At 35.2% G+C, this 19,212-nt stretch overlaps 2 protein-coding genes across 2 annotated transcripts in view; one reads left to right on the top strand and one right to left on the bottom strand.

Annotated features, from left to right (window-relative positions):
- The first annotated feature begins 653 nt into the window (after nucleotides 1–653).
- Nucleotides 654–18,087, top strand: slc25a1b (slc25a1 solute carrier family 25 member 1b). The gene is made up of 9 exons (XM_082158743.1): nucleotides 654–928; nucleotides 8,592–8,699; nucleotides 9,343–9,442; nucleotides 11,409–11,547; nucleotides 11,863–11,947; nucleotides 12,759–12,863; nucleotides 12,960–13,075; nucleotides 13,163–13,236; nucleotides 14,172–18,087. The coding sequence occupies exons 1-9, from the start codon at nucleotides 817–819 to the stop codon at nucleotides 14,284–14,286; spliced, it is 954 nt and encodes a 317-aa protein (XP_082014869.1). The 5' UTR covers nucleotides 654–816; the 3' UTR covers nucleotides 14,287–18,087.
- LOC309489810 (uncharacterized protein) overlaps nucleotides 17,933–19,212 on the bottom strand; it is an 18,162-nt gene continuing 16,882 nt past the window's right edge. The window contains exon 3 of the mRNA XM_082158728.1: nucleotides 17,933–18,606. Coding sequence (XP_082014854.1) covers nucleotides 18,594–18,606 — 13 coding nt within the window. The 3' untranslated portion in view covers nucleotides 17,933–18,593. The remainder of the gene's footprint in view (nucleotides 18,607–19,212) is intronic.

Raw genomic sequence — 19,212 nt, 5'->3', positions numbered from 1 at the left:
CATACATAGTAACTATTTTGACAGAAATTGTGATCACCATGGTAACGTTTTGAATGGTTTTGTACTCGGATTTGATGTGCTGTGTAATTTGTCATGTTTATTTTTATCCTCATGAACTCATGCATGAAAGCTCTAAATGCAGGCAAATGAGAGAAAGCAGAAGTTGTAGTTTACAGTTAAAGTGAAGGGCCATTAACATCACTGCTCCATTATTATTCAAGAACACACACAAACACTTACCAGCAGATGTCATCACATTCACACACACACACACACACACATTTATATTACTAATAATTAATTAATTATATATTTATGTATAGCAAAACGAAAAAGGTTGAAGTGTCTTTTGCTCTCCTTTTTTAACTTAAAAAGCTTAAAAGCGCGCGAAATTTAAGATGGAAAAAAGTGTATCTTCTAATAAAATAAATACAAGTTTCGTTTACAAGGTCTGCAAAAAACAACATCTGTAAAGTTTATGGAGCTCGTTTTTACTGATATGATGTTGTAAAGTGCTGTTTTCACATTCAGGGCAGGCCAATGAACCTTTAACACAAAAATGCCCGTTCCACCTTAACAGGACTGATGATGAGTTTGTCAGAAATATGGCGCTGCGACAGAGACTCTCCCTCCCTTAAAACACACGCACACACACACACACACACACACACACACACACTACTGACAGAAAGCAGGAAACTTCGGGCTGTCAAAAGATCTCAGAGAGCCCGTCACTTCACTTATGAACGGCGTTTGCACTACAAATACTGTTTCTGCTGTGCAGGAGTCGCTTTTCTCTTTTATAAAACAAGAAAAATGTCAGTGAACCCGAAATTTGTGAGTCCTTTCAACAGACCGCACTGTTTATCAGCCGCTGCGCCCGCCGGACAAGCCAAACTCACACACCCTGGAAAGGCTATTTTAGCAGGTAAGTGTCTTTCTGTGCTTGTGAATCATAAGAAACAGCGAAAGTCATTTCTGTTAATGCTGTGACTGACTCCAGATCAGCTGTGCCACAGTTTTTGCACTGTCATCCACACTGTTTACAGTCCTCTGCTCGATTGATCCCTACAGGGTTGTAGTCATCATCACTGCACAGGCGAGTATTCACACTATCGCGTGTGTGAGTGTGTGTGTGTCAGTGTGTTTCTCTGGAAGAACTGATGCAAAGTAACAAGTAGAACGTTGACACAAAGTAACAAAAGCGCTTTGATACAGTGTAGAACTTCTGTGTTACAATGTAACAATCTAGCTGTAACTAAATGGAATGTGTCAGGACTAACGTCACACTACACCCCAAAATCAAATCAAAACAAAATAAATAGGAGAATATTGTATTTATTGCATACATTAAACAATAGTTTAATTACAATTATGCCAATTTCTTTCTTTCTGTCATTTAATGGCATCCGTTTCTGGGACTTTTGTATTGTAAAATTGTTTTCATGCTCATTTTCCCTTTTTTATTTCTGTAATGTGTCGGAACATTTGACTTCTGATTTACTTCTCAGAGGTGAAATACAGTATTTTTATTAAACGTAAAAATTGCTGTAACAATATTATTTAATTTTAAATAAGCATACATTAAAAGCATTACAAATAATGCTGTATAAATACTTGCATTTAAATAAATATAATCATTATTTTGTTTTGCATTATGGTAATGAGGTGGACAAATGTCATGAAAATAATACTAAAAGGGCTTGATTTTGTAAGCAAAATGTAATTTCTTTGTTTCTTTCGATTTTTGGGGTGAAATATGACCCAGTCAAGTTCTTCACTTTCCTTTATTGATAAAGAAAGTATTTCTTTATCGCTGTTATAAGGGCCTTTTTGTTTAATATTTAACAAGCAGTTGAAAAAAAAGGAATGCTAATGAAATTTCATCATTATTATTTGGAGCTAATAAGTAACAATCAGGGTTATTATCCTTAACTAAAACTATATATAAAAAATACTTTTGTTAAAGCTGAAATAAAATAAAATAAAATATAAATAGTTGAAAAAATGAAACTAAACAAATGTTGCTTTGGCAATAAACTTGAAGTTGAAGCACTGCAATTATTAGCTAGAAATAAAACTAAAATATTTTTTAAACCAAAATATCAATATTAAATAAAAAGACAAAAGCACATAATGAAATTACAAAAAAATTTAACTAAAATTAACATGGAAACAAAATTAATTCTTTTTCAAAATATTAATAAAACTAAAATAATTTGTATCTAATCTTATTTGTATCTCATCTAATTTGGATCTAATCTTAAATTGATTGAATCTTCTAGTAATAAAATATGATCAATATATTTAATTTGATCCATATAGCATCTTATTCAATTCTTATAATATTTGTATTTGACCCCTGATTCTAAATTATGATATACATTCCATTAGCAATCCATTAACATTCTTTTTTTTTTTTTTTTTTTTTTGCCTCAGGATACTGAATGTTTCTTTTAGTCTGACCTCGGCATCTACAGATAACTGAAAGTGTTGTTGTAGCTTGTCTTTTTCCACTCTTCCCTGAAGTGTCCCTGTAGTTAGTGTGGTTAATGTCTTGCCAGGGCAGCGACAGTTAATGAGAAACTCATAATAGTTCCATTCACATCTCCTGATGTTCTGCATGAAGCTCATGGTAATGCTCAGTGGAGTGATAAATGTGCTGGATGCATGATGACATGATGACGGATGAGGCATGGCCACATTAACACAGTAACATGGAATGCAGTCGCATTGTGAGTGTCGTTCTTGCCAAATATTTGTTTAATGATTAGAACGTGCAACTACCCGTGCACTAGATTATGATAGATGCATGCAATAGATGTCATAGCTCACATTTATTCAATTGAACATATTTATGTTTAAAGTGATTGTAAACATTTAATTGGTGCAACAACCTAATGACTTTCTCCACCTCTGAAACAACATTCCTTTCTGCTGACATATTGATAAAAGACCAGTCATACCAGTACTCCAGTATGAGCAGTTAGCTCAGCAGAAAAACACAACACATCACACCTCTCAGTGTTCACGCAAACACTCACACACAACACCATTGATTGCATCATAGACTCACTTTGTTTGACTTTAAAGACGTAAAGCCGGATTAGGTGTGTCATTACATAAACAGGCAAATAATTCAATGATGCAAACCGAGTTCATTTTGGCTGTACAGCAGCTCTAAAAGAAAATAGTGTCATTGTTCAAAATATTTGTAGATATGCGAGTTGCTAAACAGCTCAAATGTGCATTTTAGTCTGGGACTAGACCTAAGCGTTGTCTGTGAACCTGCGCACAGTTCTGTCTGGAGCGCTATATGATCAAACATCCCTCGCTTCCTTGAAGAACCTGATAGTGGACTTTATAAAGTGCTTTTTGCTTTGCTGTATATAGAGTAATCTGGATTTGGCCTTGACATTTGCCCTAGTACTGATACATCAGTTAGTTTCATATAATTCTACAAAAGAGAACTAGTTGTATTAGTGGTCTAAACTTCCTTTATATTGTTGTAGCAAGTCAAAAATATGAAGCAGCGCATCAGTTTTCAACATTGATAATAATCAGAAATGTTTCTTTAGCAGAAAATCATCATATTAGAGTGATTTCTGAAGGATCATGTGACACTGAAAACTGGAGTAATGATGCTGAAAATTCAGCTTTGATCACAGGAATAAATTACACTTCACTATATATTCATATAGAAAACAGTTATTTTAAATAGTAATAATATTACGCAATACTACTGTTTTTACTGTATTTTAGATCAAATAAATGAAGCCTGGGTGAGCAGAAGAGCCTTTAAAAAAATAATCTTAGTGTATAATTTGATATTTATATAAAATAAAAATATTTATTTACAATATAATATATTATATATTATATTATATTATATTATAGGTTACACTTTATTTTAAGGTGTCATTGTTACAGTGTAATAATATATTTAAGTACTGAGTAATATTAATTAACTACATGTACTTACTATAGGGTTAGGGTGGGATTAGGATTTGGTTGAGGGTTTCAGTAGTTGCATGTAATTATGCATAATTTACTGTTATTACTATGGTAAGTACATGTAACATATGTAACAAGGACACTGTAAAATAAAGTTACCATATTATAATATTTTATCCAATATTATATTATATATTATACATTCTAAAATATTTGAAGTGATTTATGTACACATAACTTATTCTTGCATGGACTTTTGGGGCCCTATCTTGCACCCTGCGCAATTGACTTTGTACACCGACGCATCACGCATGTATCATTCCTATTTTGCACCTGACGCACAGCGGACTTTTCCCTCCACAGACGCACGTCGGTAAATTAGGGAATGAACTTGTGCTCCCGGGGCGGTTCAGCGAAAAGAGGAGGTGTGTTCCGGCGCAAACGTTCCCTGGTGCTATTTTGCAGTTTCAGAAAACAATTCCGCGTTATTCAGATGCTATTTTAAAGGCGCATGCTTGGCCATAATGTAGCGTGTGCACAACACACACACACTTTGCTTCTCTCATCTACACAGACGCAGCAGTTCCCATTTTTGCAAACCATACATAATTACAAGGAAAAATATTCCACCTGTGGGAAATCATTGTGGTGTCCATGAAGATGTGAAAAAATAGGCATAAATCTAGCTTACACATTTACCCAAATTATTATACGCCTGTTTAACCGAAGCTAATTTGGGTGTGTTTCTCCCATTCCCATACAATGACACTTCTCTGTGTTTTACGGTCCTGACGAGAACGTCGGTCTCCTCGACTGTGAACCGCTCCTGGTGTGCGCCTGGCAAATCCACTGTTATAATAGCAATCCGCCATGGAACAAGCGCGCCTGCTCTTAAAGGGAATGTGAGATGACGCTCTGATTGGTTTATTGGTTATTATATGATTGGTTATTATTATTTCACGTTACGCCCAAACCACACCTATGAATAATGAAGCTACTTCAGACCAACACATTTTAGATTTGCGTCGAGATCCGCCCACAAAGTTACTTGTGTTTCGCGTTTGATACTTGCGTTTCAGATCGTTAAAATAGGGCCCGTGGTGTGTATGTTTTGGTGATCTCCATCTGGGATGTTTTACGCTCCTCTTCTCTCGCTCAGGGCAGTTTTTGTGGCTCGAGGAGACCAGCAGGTCAGACAGGATAGAGTATCACCTGCTATTACACAGATATGTGCTCGTCAGTTATGCCAAAACCTGTTAAACAGGTATATGGTTTTTACAGAAAATATGTCTGTGTATATTAAAACAAATCCTCAGCTCTCCAGAGAGCATGCACAGTTGTTCGCAGTTGTACAGAACATCATGAAAACTAATAGGAGACGATTAACAGAAACAATTCAGAGAAACTGTAGAAATGCATTTCATGATGCAAACTTAATCAAATACAAGACACATTCTGCTGTAAATCAGCTCTGAAAAAGACAATAGTGTCATTATTCAGCTCAATTCAGTTCAACAACAGTGTTGATTATTTAGATGATACAATAAGCGTTTCAGTACATCCCATAGGAAAGAAAAATGTAATGAAATCTCTTTAAAATCTGTTTTCTTTCTTCTAGACAGCCATGTAGACTATCGCAGTCTTTCTACTTCAAAATTTCACACTTAATTCAGTCCGTTATTGCGGTTTGCCAATAAATGGAAATCATTGCCAAATGATTTCCAAAGAAATCTAGGAAGTGTCTCCAATTGTGCTCAGATTTGACACAAGTCTGCCATCAAAGTATAAGAGATATCAATATGAACGCAAACGTTTCGATTGCACTTTATTTTACAGTGAATGTACTTACAGTGTACTTACCTAAGAAAATACTGGGTAATATAAGGTAACTACATGGGTTAAGGTTAGGTTTAGGGGTAGATTCACTAGTCATTACCAAGTTATTGCAATTACTATAATAAGTACATGGGAAACAGGACTGTAAAATAAAGTTATACCAGCGTTTCTTGTCAGATGTTGTGAACTTCTATCCAGGATCATTTCATAGCTCTGTACTCTAACTGTATGACAACTATTGACTCATTGGTGTTTATTTTAGTAGAAACATCTCAGACAAAGTTGATACTTAAATGAAAAATAACTCTCCTAAGCTATAAAAGAGCTATACATTTTTATTTTAAAACGTATACAGTGTATAATAACGTCTGCATGTCGAATCAGACCCATTTGATTGATCATCTGAAGCTTTTCTGCACACATGGCACACAGTAAAAGAAGCATAAACGTGTCAACAAAGTTGAGATCTGATTAAAGAACAGGACGTGTGTTTTACAGTCACACCCATCTGTACAGCAGGGGGCGGGTCCAGTGAGCCAATCACAGATGGACACGCCCCCTTTCCTACAGATGTGCTCAACACACACAGTTAAGGTGGCGACAGATCATTGGGCTTTACAAGGCATACGTTATTCATAGAGGTGATCATCGCTGTAAAAACTCATAATACACCACCGTTCAAGGACACGTTCAATTTATCAAAAGGGATATTAATAATAATGTTACAAAAGATTCTGTTTCAAATAAATGCTGCTCTTTAGAACTTTCTATTCATCAAAAGAATCCTGAATAATAAAATGTATCATGGTTTCTAAACATATGAAGCTGTTTTCAACATTGATAATAATCATGTTTTTTTTAAGGAGCAAATCATCATAATAGAATGATTTCTGAAGGATCATGTGACTCTGAAGACTGGAGTAATGATGCTGAAAATCATATTTGATCACAGGAATAAATGACATTTTAACATTTTAAAATAGAAAATATATATATATATATATATATATATATATATATATATATATATATATTAATTATCAATTAAATGAAGCCTTTTTGAGCATACATTTAAAAATCTTACCGACGGCAAATTTTTAAGAGTAGTGTACATATAATTACTTGACTAAAATAAAATTACAATAATGAATCACTATTACTGTTAGGGTTAGTGATTTTAATTTATTAGTCACATTTAGTGACCAGAATAGTTCTAATATATATGTGTGTATATACTGTATATAGATAGATAGAAAGATAGATAGATAGATAGATAGATAGATACTGTAGATAGATAGATAGATAGATAGATAGATAGATAGATAGATAGATAGATAGATAGATAGATAGATAGATAGATAGATAGATAGATAGATAGATACTGTAGATAGATAGACAGATAGATAGATAGATAGATAGATAGATAGATAGATAGATAGATAGATAGATACTGTAGATAGATAGATAGATAGATACTGTAGATAGATAGATAGATAGATAGATAGATAGATAGATAGATAGATAGATAGATAGATAGATAGATAGATAGATACTGTAGATAGATAGATAGATAGATAGATAGATAGATAGATAGATAGATAGATACTGTAGATAGATAGATAGATACTGTAGATAGATAGATAGATAGATAGATAGATAGATATATACTGTAGATAGATAGATAGATACTGTAGATAGATAGATACTGTAAATAGATAGATAGATCGATACTGTAGATATATAGATAGATAGATAGATAGATAGATAGATAGATAGATAGATACTGTAGATAGATAGATAGATAGATAGATAGATACTGTAGATAGATAGATAGATAGATAGATAGATACTGTAGATAGATAGATAGATAGATAGATAGATAGATAGATAGATAGATAGATAGATAGATACTGTAAATAGATAGATAGATAGATAGATAGATAGATAGATAGATAGATAGATAGATAGATAGATAGATAGATAGATACTGTAGATAGATAGATAGATAGATAGATACTGTAAATAGATAGATAGATAGATAGATAGATAGATAGATAGATAGATAGATAGATAGATAGATACTGTAGATAGATAGATAGATAGATAGATACTGTAGATAGATAGACAGATAGATACTATAGATAGATAGATAGATAGATAGATAGATAGATAGATAGATAGATAGATAGATAGATAGATAGATTGATAGATACTGTAGATAGATAGATAGATAGATAGATACTGTAGATAGATAGACAGATAGATACTATAGATAGATAGATACTGTAGATAGATAGATAGATAGATACTATAGATAGATAGATAGATAGATAGATAGATAGATAGATAGATAGATAGATTGATAGATACTGTAGATAGATAGATAGATAGATAGATACTGTAGATAGATAGACAGATAGATACTATAGATAGATAGATAGATAGATACTATAGATAGATAGATAGATAGATAGATAGATAGATACTGTAGATAGATAGATAGATAGATAGATAGATAGATAGATAGATAGATAGATAGATAGATAGATAGATAGATACTGTAGATAGATAGATAGATAGATAGATACTGTAGATAGATAGATAGATAGATAGATAGATACTGTAGATAGATAGATATTTAGTTACATGACAAATTAAAAAAATGTGGTCCTTGGCATAGTAGTTTTTTGTTTGTTTGTTTGTTTTTACCAAAACAGCCTTTAAATATGGCTGTATTTCCCATCTGTTATATTTTGACTTGTATTATTAATATCAATATGAATAAATTGTCTGTTTTGCAGGTGGGTTAGCCGGAGGCATTGAAATCTGCATCACATTTCCGACGGAGTATGTGAAAACCCAGCTGCAGTTAGACGAGAAGGCAAACCCGCCTCGGTACAAAGGCATCGGTGTGTATTTACTTCTAATGCCTTCATGTTATTATCTGAAGTAGACTCTCAACAGTGGTCTCCATGATAATTGCATCTGCTTTGTCCTGAGATCTTTTCAAACACTTTCATGTAATGATTATGTGTAAAAACGCATCAGCGGAGACAGAGTCCACTCAGGTTTGAAGGTTCAAAGTTCAGTAACTGATCTGGGTTTGGGTTTATCTGCCACTGGACTTTGTGGCCCCTTTTCACAACAAGTTTATCAGCACTGATTGTTCAACCGGGTTCATTTGTTAGCCAATAGCACGCGTGCAACCGATAGGGTCACGTTTCAACAGCCTGGTCATGTTCTCTTTTAAACCGAATCTAATGAATGATGTACTCAGCGTCAGGCCAGGGCATCACGCTAGAACGATCTGAAAAGGATAATAATGCTTTTAATAATTCATACCCACCCACGTTTACTAAAGATAAGCATTTTAAAAGTTTCAGATAAAAAAAAACAAGGAACTCCCGCACACTATCAGTACTTGCAAATTGTACTTGTTAAAATTGTATTAGCAACGTTTCGGTCTCACGACCTTCATCAGGCATAATGTCTCAGATTAAAATGCCATAATGCTCTTGGAGATCTGAATGTCTGTGGTTCTCTGTTGCTCAGTTGACTGTGTGCAGCAGACGGTGCGTGGTCATGGGGTGAAGGGCCTGTACCGGGGGCTGAGCTCTCTGCTCTATGGCTCTATTCCCAAAGCTGCTGTGAGGTAAGCACTTCATAAGCCTCGCACAGCCGGGCCTTTGGCTCTCAGTGTGAAGTCTGTGGCTCTCAGTGTGAAGTCTGTGGCTCTCAGTGTGAAGTCTGTGGCTCTCAGTGTGAAGTCTTTTGCTCTCAGTGTGAAGTCTGTTGCTCAATGCATCTTATTCTGGCTGAGAGATGCCCACTTTTTCTAGTTTCGCTCTGCTCTCTTTCATCGGCTTGATATTTCTTTTGTAGAGTATAACTTGCTCACTAGCCATCATGACACATCGGGCCCTATCTTGCACCCAGCGCAATTGACTTTGTACACCGACGCATGTATCATTCCTATTTTGCACCCGGCACACAGCAGACTTTTCCCTCCACAGACGCACGTTCGGTAAATTAGGGAATGAACTTGCGCTCCCGGGGGCGGTTCAGCGAAAAGAAGAGGCGTGTTTCAGCGCAAACGTTCCCTGGTGCTATTCTGCAGTTTCAGAAAACAATTCCTCCACTGACCAAGAAAAACCTCGTCTAAAGTCAGTGGCGCGTTCAGATGCTATTTTAAGGGCGCATGCTTGGCCATAATGTAGCGTGTGCACAACACACACACACTTTGCTTCTCTCATCTACACAGACGCAGCGGTTCACATTTTTGCAAACCATACATAATTATAAAGAAAAATATTCCTCCTGTGGGAAATCATTGTGGTGTCCATGAAGATGTGAAAAAAAAAGGCATAAATCTAGCTTACACATTTACCCAAATTATTATACGCCTGTTTAACCGAAGCTAATTTGGGTGTGTTTCTCCATCCCCAATGTCACTTCTCTGTGTTTTACGGCCCTGACGAGAACATCAGTCTCCTCGGCTGTGAACCGCTCCTGGCGTGCGTCTGGCAAATCCACCGTTATAATAGCAATCCGCCATGGAACAAGCGCGCCTGCTCTTAAAGGGAATGTGAGATGACGCTCTGATTGGTTTATTTCACGTTACGCCCAAACCACACCTATGAATAATGAAGCTACTTCAGACCAACACATTTTAGATTTGCGTCGAGATCCGCCCACAAAAGTTACTTGCGTTTCGCGTTTGATACTTGCGTTTCAGATAGTTAAAATAGGGCCCATCATGTCTTGTCACTGTTTTGAATGGTTTAAAAGCATGAATAAGAGTGTGATCATTTAGTGTAACATTATAGCCTTCCTGTAGCTCAAACAGTGAGCGCTTGCAACGCCAAGGTCATGGGTTTGATTCCCAGGGAAAGCAGGAACTGATAAGAATGTAAATGTGTACCTTGAAATGCGATGTAAGTCACTTTGGATAAAAGCGTCTACTAAATGCATAAATGTAAATGCAACACAAGGATGACGGGAAAAAAATTTAATATGAAATAATTAATTAATTAATGAGGCATTTATATAGCGCTTTCGTACTATTGTACACCCAAAGCACTTTACAATCATGTCAGGGAATCTCTCCTCAACCACCACCAGTATGTATATATATATATATCGGCAAACAGGGCGATATGTTAGTTAGTTTTTAAAATTGTCAAAATAAAAACTTAGAAAATATATACTATACTATACTTACAGTATATACTCTAAAAACTAATTAAAAAGATACAAACTTTGATATGAAAACAGAAACTATAAAAATCTGACTACAAATATGAATAAAACCTGTATCTCAATGTTACTAAAATAACACTGTATGTATATGTTTGTGTGTATATATATAGATAAACACAAACCTATAAATATGAATAAATATATACAAACATGTATATATAGATGTTTGGATATATGTATGTGTTGTGTACATATCTATTTATATTTATAGCAATTTCTTTATTTATAATTCATATTTCTTTATTTCCCTTATTGTGCCCATAAAGCAAAGTTCTGCAAAGTAAATGAGAAGGAAGCTTTTTCTTTTCATTTTAAACTTGTGTTTGTGTTGATGTTGTCGTGTGTGTTTTTCTCTGCAGGTTTGGGATGTTTGAGTTCCTCAGTAATAAGATGAGGGATGAGTCTGGGAAGTTGGACAGCACACGGGGTCTGATCTGTGGTCTGGGAGCAGGAGTTGCGGAGGCTGTAGTCGTGGTGTGTCCGATGGAGACTGTAAAGGTGTGCGAGATGATTAATGCTGATGCGTTGATAGTCACTAGCCTAGTACTCATGGTCTACACAGAGAGTGAGCTATGTGATATTTTAGTCTAGTCACACTGCATTGCTCACTTGCAGTCTAGACACAGTATAAGACATTATTACACTAATACAAATGTGAAGTTTATTTGTGCTTTACCTGTTATGTAAGAAGACCATCAGACAAGTGTATTAACAGATTACACTTTTATTGCAGCTTTTAATGCATTTAAATAAAAACAGTGTGAAGTGATTATGTTCATTTTTATAATTTTATTTTTATTTTTCTAATTTCAGGTCAAATTCATCCATGATCAGAGCTCAGCGAACCCAAAGTACAGAGGTTTCTTCCACGGTGTGAGGGAAATAATCCGAACACAAGGTACATGTGTGTGGGGAAAGATTTGTCCTGCAGCGCCACCTCCTGGAGACAAAACACACTTACAACAAATACTTCTGAAAAGTGATATATAAGCTGAAACTACTTTTCTATCTAGAGAACCGTTTCTTATTTCATTTGATAGTTTTACTTTATATTCACGCCTGTTTGGCTGCTTTATACATTTTATTTTGGCAGTTTTATTCTTGTTGTTATAGCGTATATGTTTTATTATAGTCATGTTTATTATGAAACCACCCCAGAAAAGTTGTACAAAATTATTTTAAAATGAAATAGGATTATTTATACAATGTTATAGTATCTATTAATAGTATTTTCAGTTTCCTTTTTAATTTGAGTTTTTTTAGTGATGAGTTTTTAGTAAATTAGTTTTTCATCTAGTATTATATTTTAGTTTATTTCATCTATAATGATAAATTATATATTCAGTTAATGATAACAACACTGGCACAAAATAGGTGAACGGAAAATATGAGAAATTAGATGGCTTAAATCCTCGTATGAATCAAACCTGGTTTTTAGCTTTTATCATTTACAGATTTGCATTGAATAAATTCAGTCTCGTATGATCTCGCATGAACATCATGTGACGCAGCAATCCATGTGACCGTCACACTTTAATCAACCTCTGATCCAATCGATTATTTGAACCACATGAAGCTCATTTCAATACAAACCAGTCATTGTAGTCGACCGAAGACGACCCCTTTACTAGATGGGACTCTGAATAATTCTGCTTTGTAAGTCTGTTAAATTATGAGCATATCTTTGAACATCTTTTCTTATTTACCAGGACTCAAAGGAACATATCAGGGATTGACCGCAACAGTCCTGAAGCAGGGCTCAAACCAGGCCATCCGATTCTACGTGATGACCTCTCTGAGAAACTGGTACAAAGGTATGAAACATGATATAATAATTATAAATATATAAGCAGTGTTTGTGCTAATGAAGCAATGTGGCTGAAATGAAACTGTGTTCGCTGTAAAACTAGGCGATAACCCCAATAAGACTATTAACCCCCTCATAACCGGGATGTTTGGAGCCTTTGCTGGAGCCGCAAGCGTGTTTGGAAATACACCACTGGATGTGATCAAAACTAGAATGCAGGTGTGTATTAAAAATCATTGTCAAGCATAAAAAAATAAATAAATAAAAACATGAATGGGATATTTCAATGGTGTTTAATGTTTGCAGGGATTGGAAGCTCACAAATATAAGAGCACCGTTGACTGTGCCGTCAAAATCATGAAACACGAAGGACCGGCTGCGTAAGTAAACATGATACTAAACCAAAGTGCCTGATAGAGGGATTTATGGCTGAATCTAAAGCAGTTTTTTTACATTGATAACATCAAATCATCATATGTGACCCTGGACCACAAAACCAGTCACAGGGGTAAATTTTTTGAAATTGAGATGTATACATCATCTGAAAGCTGAATACATAAGCTTTCCATTGATGTATGGTTTGTTTGGATAGTTTGGATAGATAATATTTGGCTAAGATACAACTATTGAAAATCTGGAATCTAAAAGTGCAAAAAAATCAAAACATTGAGAAAATCTCCTTTAAAGTTGTTCATTTATGATCGCGATTGTGCAGCATTTACTCACAAAAATACATGTTTTATATATTTACGGTAGGAAATTTACAAAATATCTTCATGGAACATGATCTTTACTTAATATCCTAATGATTTTTGGCATAAATAAAAAATCAATAATTTTGACCCATACAGTGTATTGTTGGCTATTGCCACAGATATACCCGTGCGACATGTGACTGGTTTTGTGATCCAGGGTCACATATTAGAATGATTTCTGAAGGATCATGTGACACTGAAGACTGGAGTAATGATGCTGAAAATTCAGCTTTGATCACAGGAATAAATTACACTTTACAATATATTCAAGTAGAAAACAATTAGTTTAAATTGCTTTAATATTTCACATATTACTGTATTTATTTTTGCAAATAAATGCAGCCTTGGTGAGCACAAGAGACTTCTTTTAAAAACGTAAAAAATCTTACCGACCCCAAACTTTTGTACGGTAGTGAAGCCTAGATATGAAATTATATTTTGCATGCACACATTCCTACCAAATTCGAATGACTGTATTGCATAATGACACGTACATGTTTCTGAAAGGTTTTGTGTGATTGACTCTTATTTATTCTGTAAAATTTCTGTCTATTCTCTAGATTTTACAAAGGCACCGTCCCCAGGTTAGGTCGCGTGTGTCTGGACGTGGCTATAGTGTTCATCATCTACGAGGAAGTGGTTAAAGTTCTCAACAAGGTGTGGAAGACAGATTAAAGGAGCGCTGATGCGGAGCGACAGCGGGGACGTTTACACAGGGGCCAAAATATCTGCCAACAGCAGATGACAAAGAAAGTCACTGGAATGTACTTAATAACCATCACTTAATCAACACACCGAGAGATTTAACCAACTAATGTGAGACAGAAATCAAATACTTGAAAATTAGTCTAAAGATAAATAGTATTTACCACAAAATGTTTTTTTTTAATGTTTTTATGTTAAACAGCATCTTTAGGGAGACACAGGATTTAAATTTTATTTTTTAAATATTAGGTATAAATATTATATATATAGTGCAATTTGCCAGCAAATATTATACTTGTTTGTTTTCCTTACATGTGCTCACATACTAAGTTCTGAGGGCCTTATATGAACACCATAAAACTTAAACAGAATATGCATCTTAGAAATTTTAATATATATATATATATCTTACCCTAACTATTTTATTGTCTTGGGTTAGACTTTATTTTAAGGGTGACAATAGTTATATTGTGCTTACTCAAATAAGTACTGAGTAATATTCATTAATTACATGTACTTCCTATAGGGTTAGTTACTTGTATTTATGCTAAATTTACTGTTATTACTATAGTAAGTACATGTAGTAATGTGCAAACCCGAATGTTTAACTACGTCACCTTAAAATAAAGTGTAACCTTGTCTTGTTTTTTACCACAAATATCTTTAAAAAATATCTTAAATTAAACATTATTGAAGACACATACTTGATAAGAAAAATTTCTTGTTTATGAAAAATGTATCAAAATGATGTGGCTTTTATCCAATTCCAGGGGGAAACTAGTTTATTTTTCTGACCATTTTCGCATTCTTGTTTTCAGCAAATTCTGATAAATTTTTCATTAAACAAGACTTAGGGCCCTATCTTGCACCCAGCGCAATTGACTTTGTACACCGACGCATGTATCATTCCTATTTTGCACCCGACGCACAGCGGACTTTTCCCTCCACAGACGCACGTCGGTAAACTAGGAAATGCATTTGCGCTCCCGGGGGCGGTTCAGCGAAAAGAGGAGGCGTGTTCCGGCGCAAACGTATTTTGCAGGTTTAGAAAACAATTCCGCCACTGACCAGGAAAAACCTAGTCAAAAGTCAGTGGCGCGTTGCGCATGTTATTCGTATGCTATTTAAGGGCGCATGCTTGCCCATAATCAATGTAGCGTGTGCACTTTGCTTATCTCATCTTCACACAGACGCAGCAGTTCTCATTTTTAGAAAACCATACATTATTACAAGGAAAAATATTACACGAGGGAAATCATTGTTCTGTCCATGAAGATGTGAAAAAATAGGCATAAATCTAGCTTACACATTTACCCAAATTATTATACGCCTGTTTAAGCGAAGCTAATTTGGGTGGGTTTCTCCATCCCCAATGTCACTTCTCTGTGTTTTACGGCCCTGACGAGAACGTCAGTCTCCTCGGCTGTGAACCGCTCCTGGCGTGCGCCTGGCAAATCCGCCATTATAATAGCAAACCGCCATGGAACAAGCGCGCCTGCTCTTAAAGGGAATGTGAGATGACGCTCTGATTGGTTTATTTCACGTTACGCCCAAACCACACCTATGAGTAATGAAGCTACTTCAGACCAACCCATTTTAGATTTGCGTCGGGCGCAAGAGTCATTTATCCCGCCGGTATAATAGCAACAGCGCCTGAGATCCGCCCACAGAGTTACTTGCGTTTCGCGCTTGATACTTGCGTTTCAGATCGTTAAAATAGGGCCCTTAATCTTTTTTTATTTTTTTTACTTTATTTCGTTTTCTATTATGACATTTGTTTTTAATAAACAAAGGTCCAAAAAGGAAGCAATAGTAGAGTATACCGAATGTATAAAAATAAGTTACAGAGAAATATCCCTGATACAAAATACCACCTCTGAAGAATCAATCTCTTTGCAAGAATCATAAATAAAGAAATAGAAATAGTCTTTCCAATTTACTAAAAGAAGGTACAAAAATGCGAATCATTGGATCTGGAACAATCTCTTTTTTTTAATACACTTTTGAAAGTAGGTCATAAATATCAGTCTCCAGTACTTGTGAAGGTTACAACATGTACCCTCCTCAGCCTGGCATGAATTACTAAATTGCATGCGATTTTCCCTGAAGCGTGTAGAGATTTGAATTGGATTAAGTTGTGTCTAGTAGAGTATATTTTCTGAAGACATTCCTCCCATTGTGCATCCTCAATAGTGACCTAAATCCCTCTCCCATGTTTCCTAATGGTAGTTGTGTCACAATCCACCAGATCGATTAATACATTATAGAAATATGACATGACTGATTGACCAAAATATGATTGATTTGCAGATATCTAAAAAAGCTTGAATTTTGTAGCTCGAACTTTGATTCGGAAAAAAATGGCTTTTATATAAAGTGAGCCGAAACAGCTGATATACCCTTCTGTTTCCAAAGTGAAAACCCATATCATTAAGTGTGGGAATAAAGGAGTGATTCTGGCATATAGGGCTATCGAGATATAGGAGCTTTCATATACATTAAAACATATTCATTTTGCTTCTCAAGCAAATGTTAAGATATTTCTACTGGAAAACAAGACAAAATCACTGAGTAAGAAAATAATTTTTAGTGTCTTTCTAAGATGCATAAATTAACCAAAGCTTTTAATTCTAACATACAAATGTGTTTTATACCTTGTAGTGGTACATATGATACATGCACTTTCACATTTGGTAGCAATTCAGGTTTAGCAATTATTTTAAGTGCCTATACTAAAAATACATCTTATAATCTATTTTTTTAATTCTTACTTGTTTACATTGTCATTTCCATCATTTGCGTATAATTACACCCTTCTGTAACAGTATACCTTAATAACAGTGACATATAATCGTGTCATACCTGTTATGATAACTGTACGCCTCGATCTCTGAAATCAACACCACACATAAACACAAACCGTTTAAAGAACCGAACGGTGCCGTTTCACCAATGAACCAGGTTACTCTAATACTAATACAATGTTTACTTATTTAACAGTAGTTGAATGTTGTAAATAATGTTGAAAAGGTCAACAGATCTGACCAGAGCCTCTTAAACACTGATCACGGATCAGTACATGCCTTAAATAACATTCTGTGTGCTTATATCGTCTCTCCTACCTCAACACAGTCTCACAGATCTGTCAAGACTGACAGCAGAGGAGAAATATTCAGCATATTCAATATTTTGCAGATCAAAATGACATGCAACAGACATTATAAAAAAATAAAAAAAGAATGTTCATTTTTCAGCATTTTGTTTTGTTTCCCAAATGTATTATTTCACACTAGACCTAGACTACGAGAATGTCTTAACTTGTAGTATGCAACCCTTTCAGAGGTCAGGGTTCACCTGTCTAAATGATGTGTATTTTGCCTTCACTGCACATCATGTGTGATTATGGGAGAGTAAACTGCCTTGAATTTACAGAGAGGTCCGACTGTCAAAACTATCATCTGTGCCTGTGGTTCTTAACTCAGTTGAAAGACATGTTTTAGATATACTTTAATGCCATATATCTAAGAGACCATGTTGCAGCCAAATCTTAGTGTTTATTTGACTTTGTATACAGTATGGCATAGCTGAACTGTTTTGCCGGGATATATGGCACGAAGATTGAACAGGATTTTATTTTGTGTTTCTGTAAAAGTAATCAGAATGCATTCCAAATGTGTGACCTAAAATATGCATTAATTGTCATTGCTAACGAAAAAAATACATTGTGCCTTGAGCTCATGTTCTAATCCAGAATAAATTATGCTGACTGGACCAATGAGTCTGTTTCTTTTCGGAAATATATTAGGCAGAAATTAATGTTTATCATATATGCAATGCACTTACATAAATGACGTTGGTGCCGTGTGTGTATGTGTGTGTGTGGCATTAGACCGGATCTGTACGTTGCAGGTGGGATAGATGGCCAGTTCATCACAGAGATCACACATTGATATTAAGAAGTCATCTAGTATAAAAAAAAATGTCTTGCTTTGATAAAGCAAGAGGTAACATTTTCAGTTTTACTTCGGTATAATCAATTGCACAGTTTATCTCCATGTGGCTCAACTTATCCTCTTCCTAGGCTGAAATTGATGTTAAAATGTTAGATCGGATGGATTTCCACATCAACACACAACACTTACAAAGAAAATACATCATACATTAAAAACACACAACAACAATCGTGTACCAATAATTTATTTTGGTGAATTATTTTGATGGAAACAGGATCCAAGATGATTATGAAGACTGGTTCTGGAACAGGTTTTAGTCCAGACTCACTTCAAGTCACTGATGAATAAAGAACAAGAGTTATGTGAGAACTTGTCCTTTACTTTGAAGGGCATCCACTATATAGTGATTTAATAGACTAAGAAGCATAATCCATTAAAATACCGGTTAATAGCGTTATTTTTAAAGCTTTGGTTTTTTCGCCTATAGCCTACTTTAATAATAAGTAGCCTACACCATTTTCTTTACTCAATAAACACAAATAGAGTCTTAAGACCCGTTCTGAACGATAACTATAAAGAGAACTATATTAGTGTCCACACCAGCAGACGATATCGTTGTGTTTATTATGTTTATTAAATGCCCGAGTTCTTTAAAGCAGGGTGGTGTCACGGATTCAATCATCAATGACACCACTCCATCAATTTCAACTCGGCGCACCTGGTCCCGCTCGTCATCCCCGGAATTCTAATCGCTCCCACCTGCTCTTCATCATCACTCACCCTGATGCACGCTGTTCTTAAACCTCAGTCAACCTTCACTGAACGTCCGGTCTCGTCTTTCGTTACCTGACTCTCTGGTTCCTGGAGCTCGTTGTCCGGATTCAGATTTAGCATTCCTTCAAGTGGTTTACACCTTATCCTAACGTCCTGTTTATATCTTCTC

The sequence above is a fragment of the Leuciscus leuciscus genome (assembly GCF_965113295.1).
Source record: "Leuciscus leuciscus genome assembly, chromosome: 24".
NCBI lineage: Eukaryota > Metazoa > Chordata > Actinopteri > Cypriniformes > Leuciscidae > Leuciscus > Leuciscus leuciscus.
The sequence above is the reverse complement of the archived record's forward strand: the minus strand, read 5'-3'. Positions and strand labels throughout refer to the sequence as shown.

Excerpts from the sequence above, each read along its gene's own strand:
- slc25a1b (XM_082158743.1), top strand. The coding sequence starts at position 817 with ATGTCAGTGAACCCGAAATTTGTGAGTCCTTTCAACAGACCGCACTGT. Across the intron at positions 11,548-11,862 it reads GTCCGATGGAGACTGTAAAG|GTCAAATTCATCCATGATCA; the intron begins GTGTGCGAGATG and ends TTCTAATTTCAG. Across the intron at positions 12,864-12,959 it reads TCTGAGAAACTGGTACAAAG|GCGATAACCCCAATAAGACT; the intron begins GTATGAAACATG and ends CTGTAAAACTAG.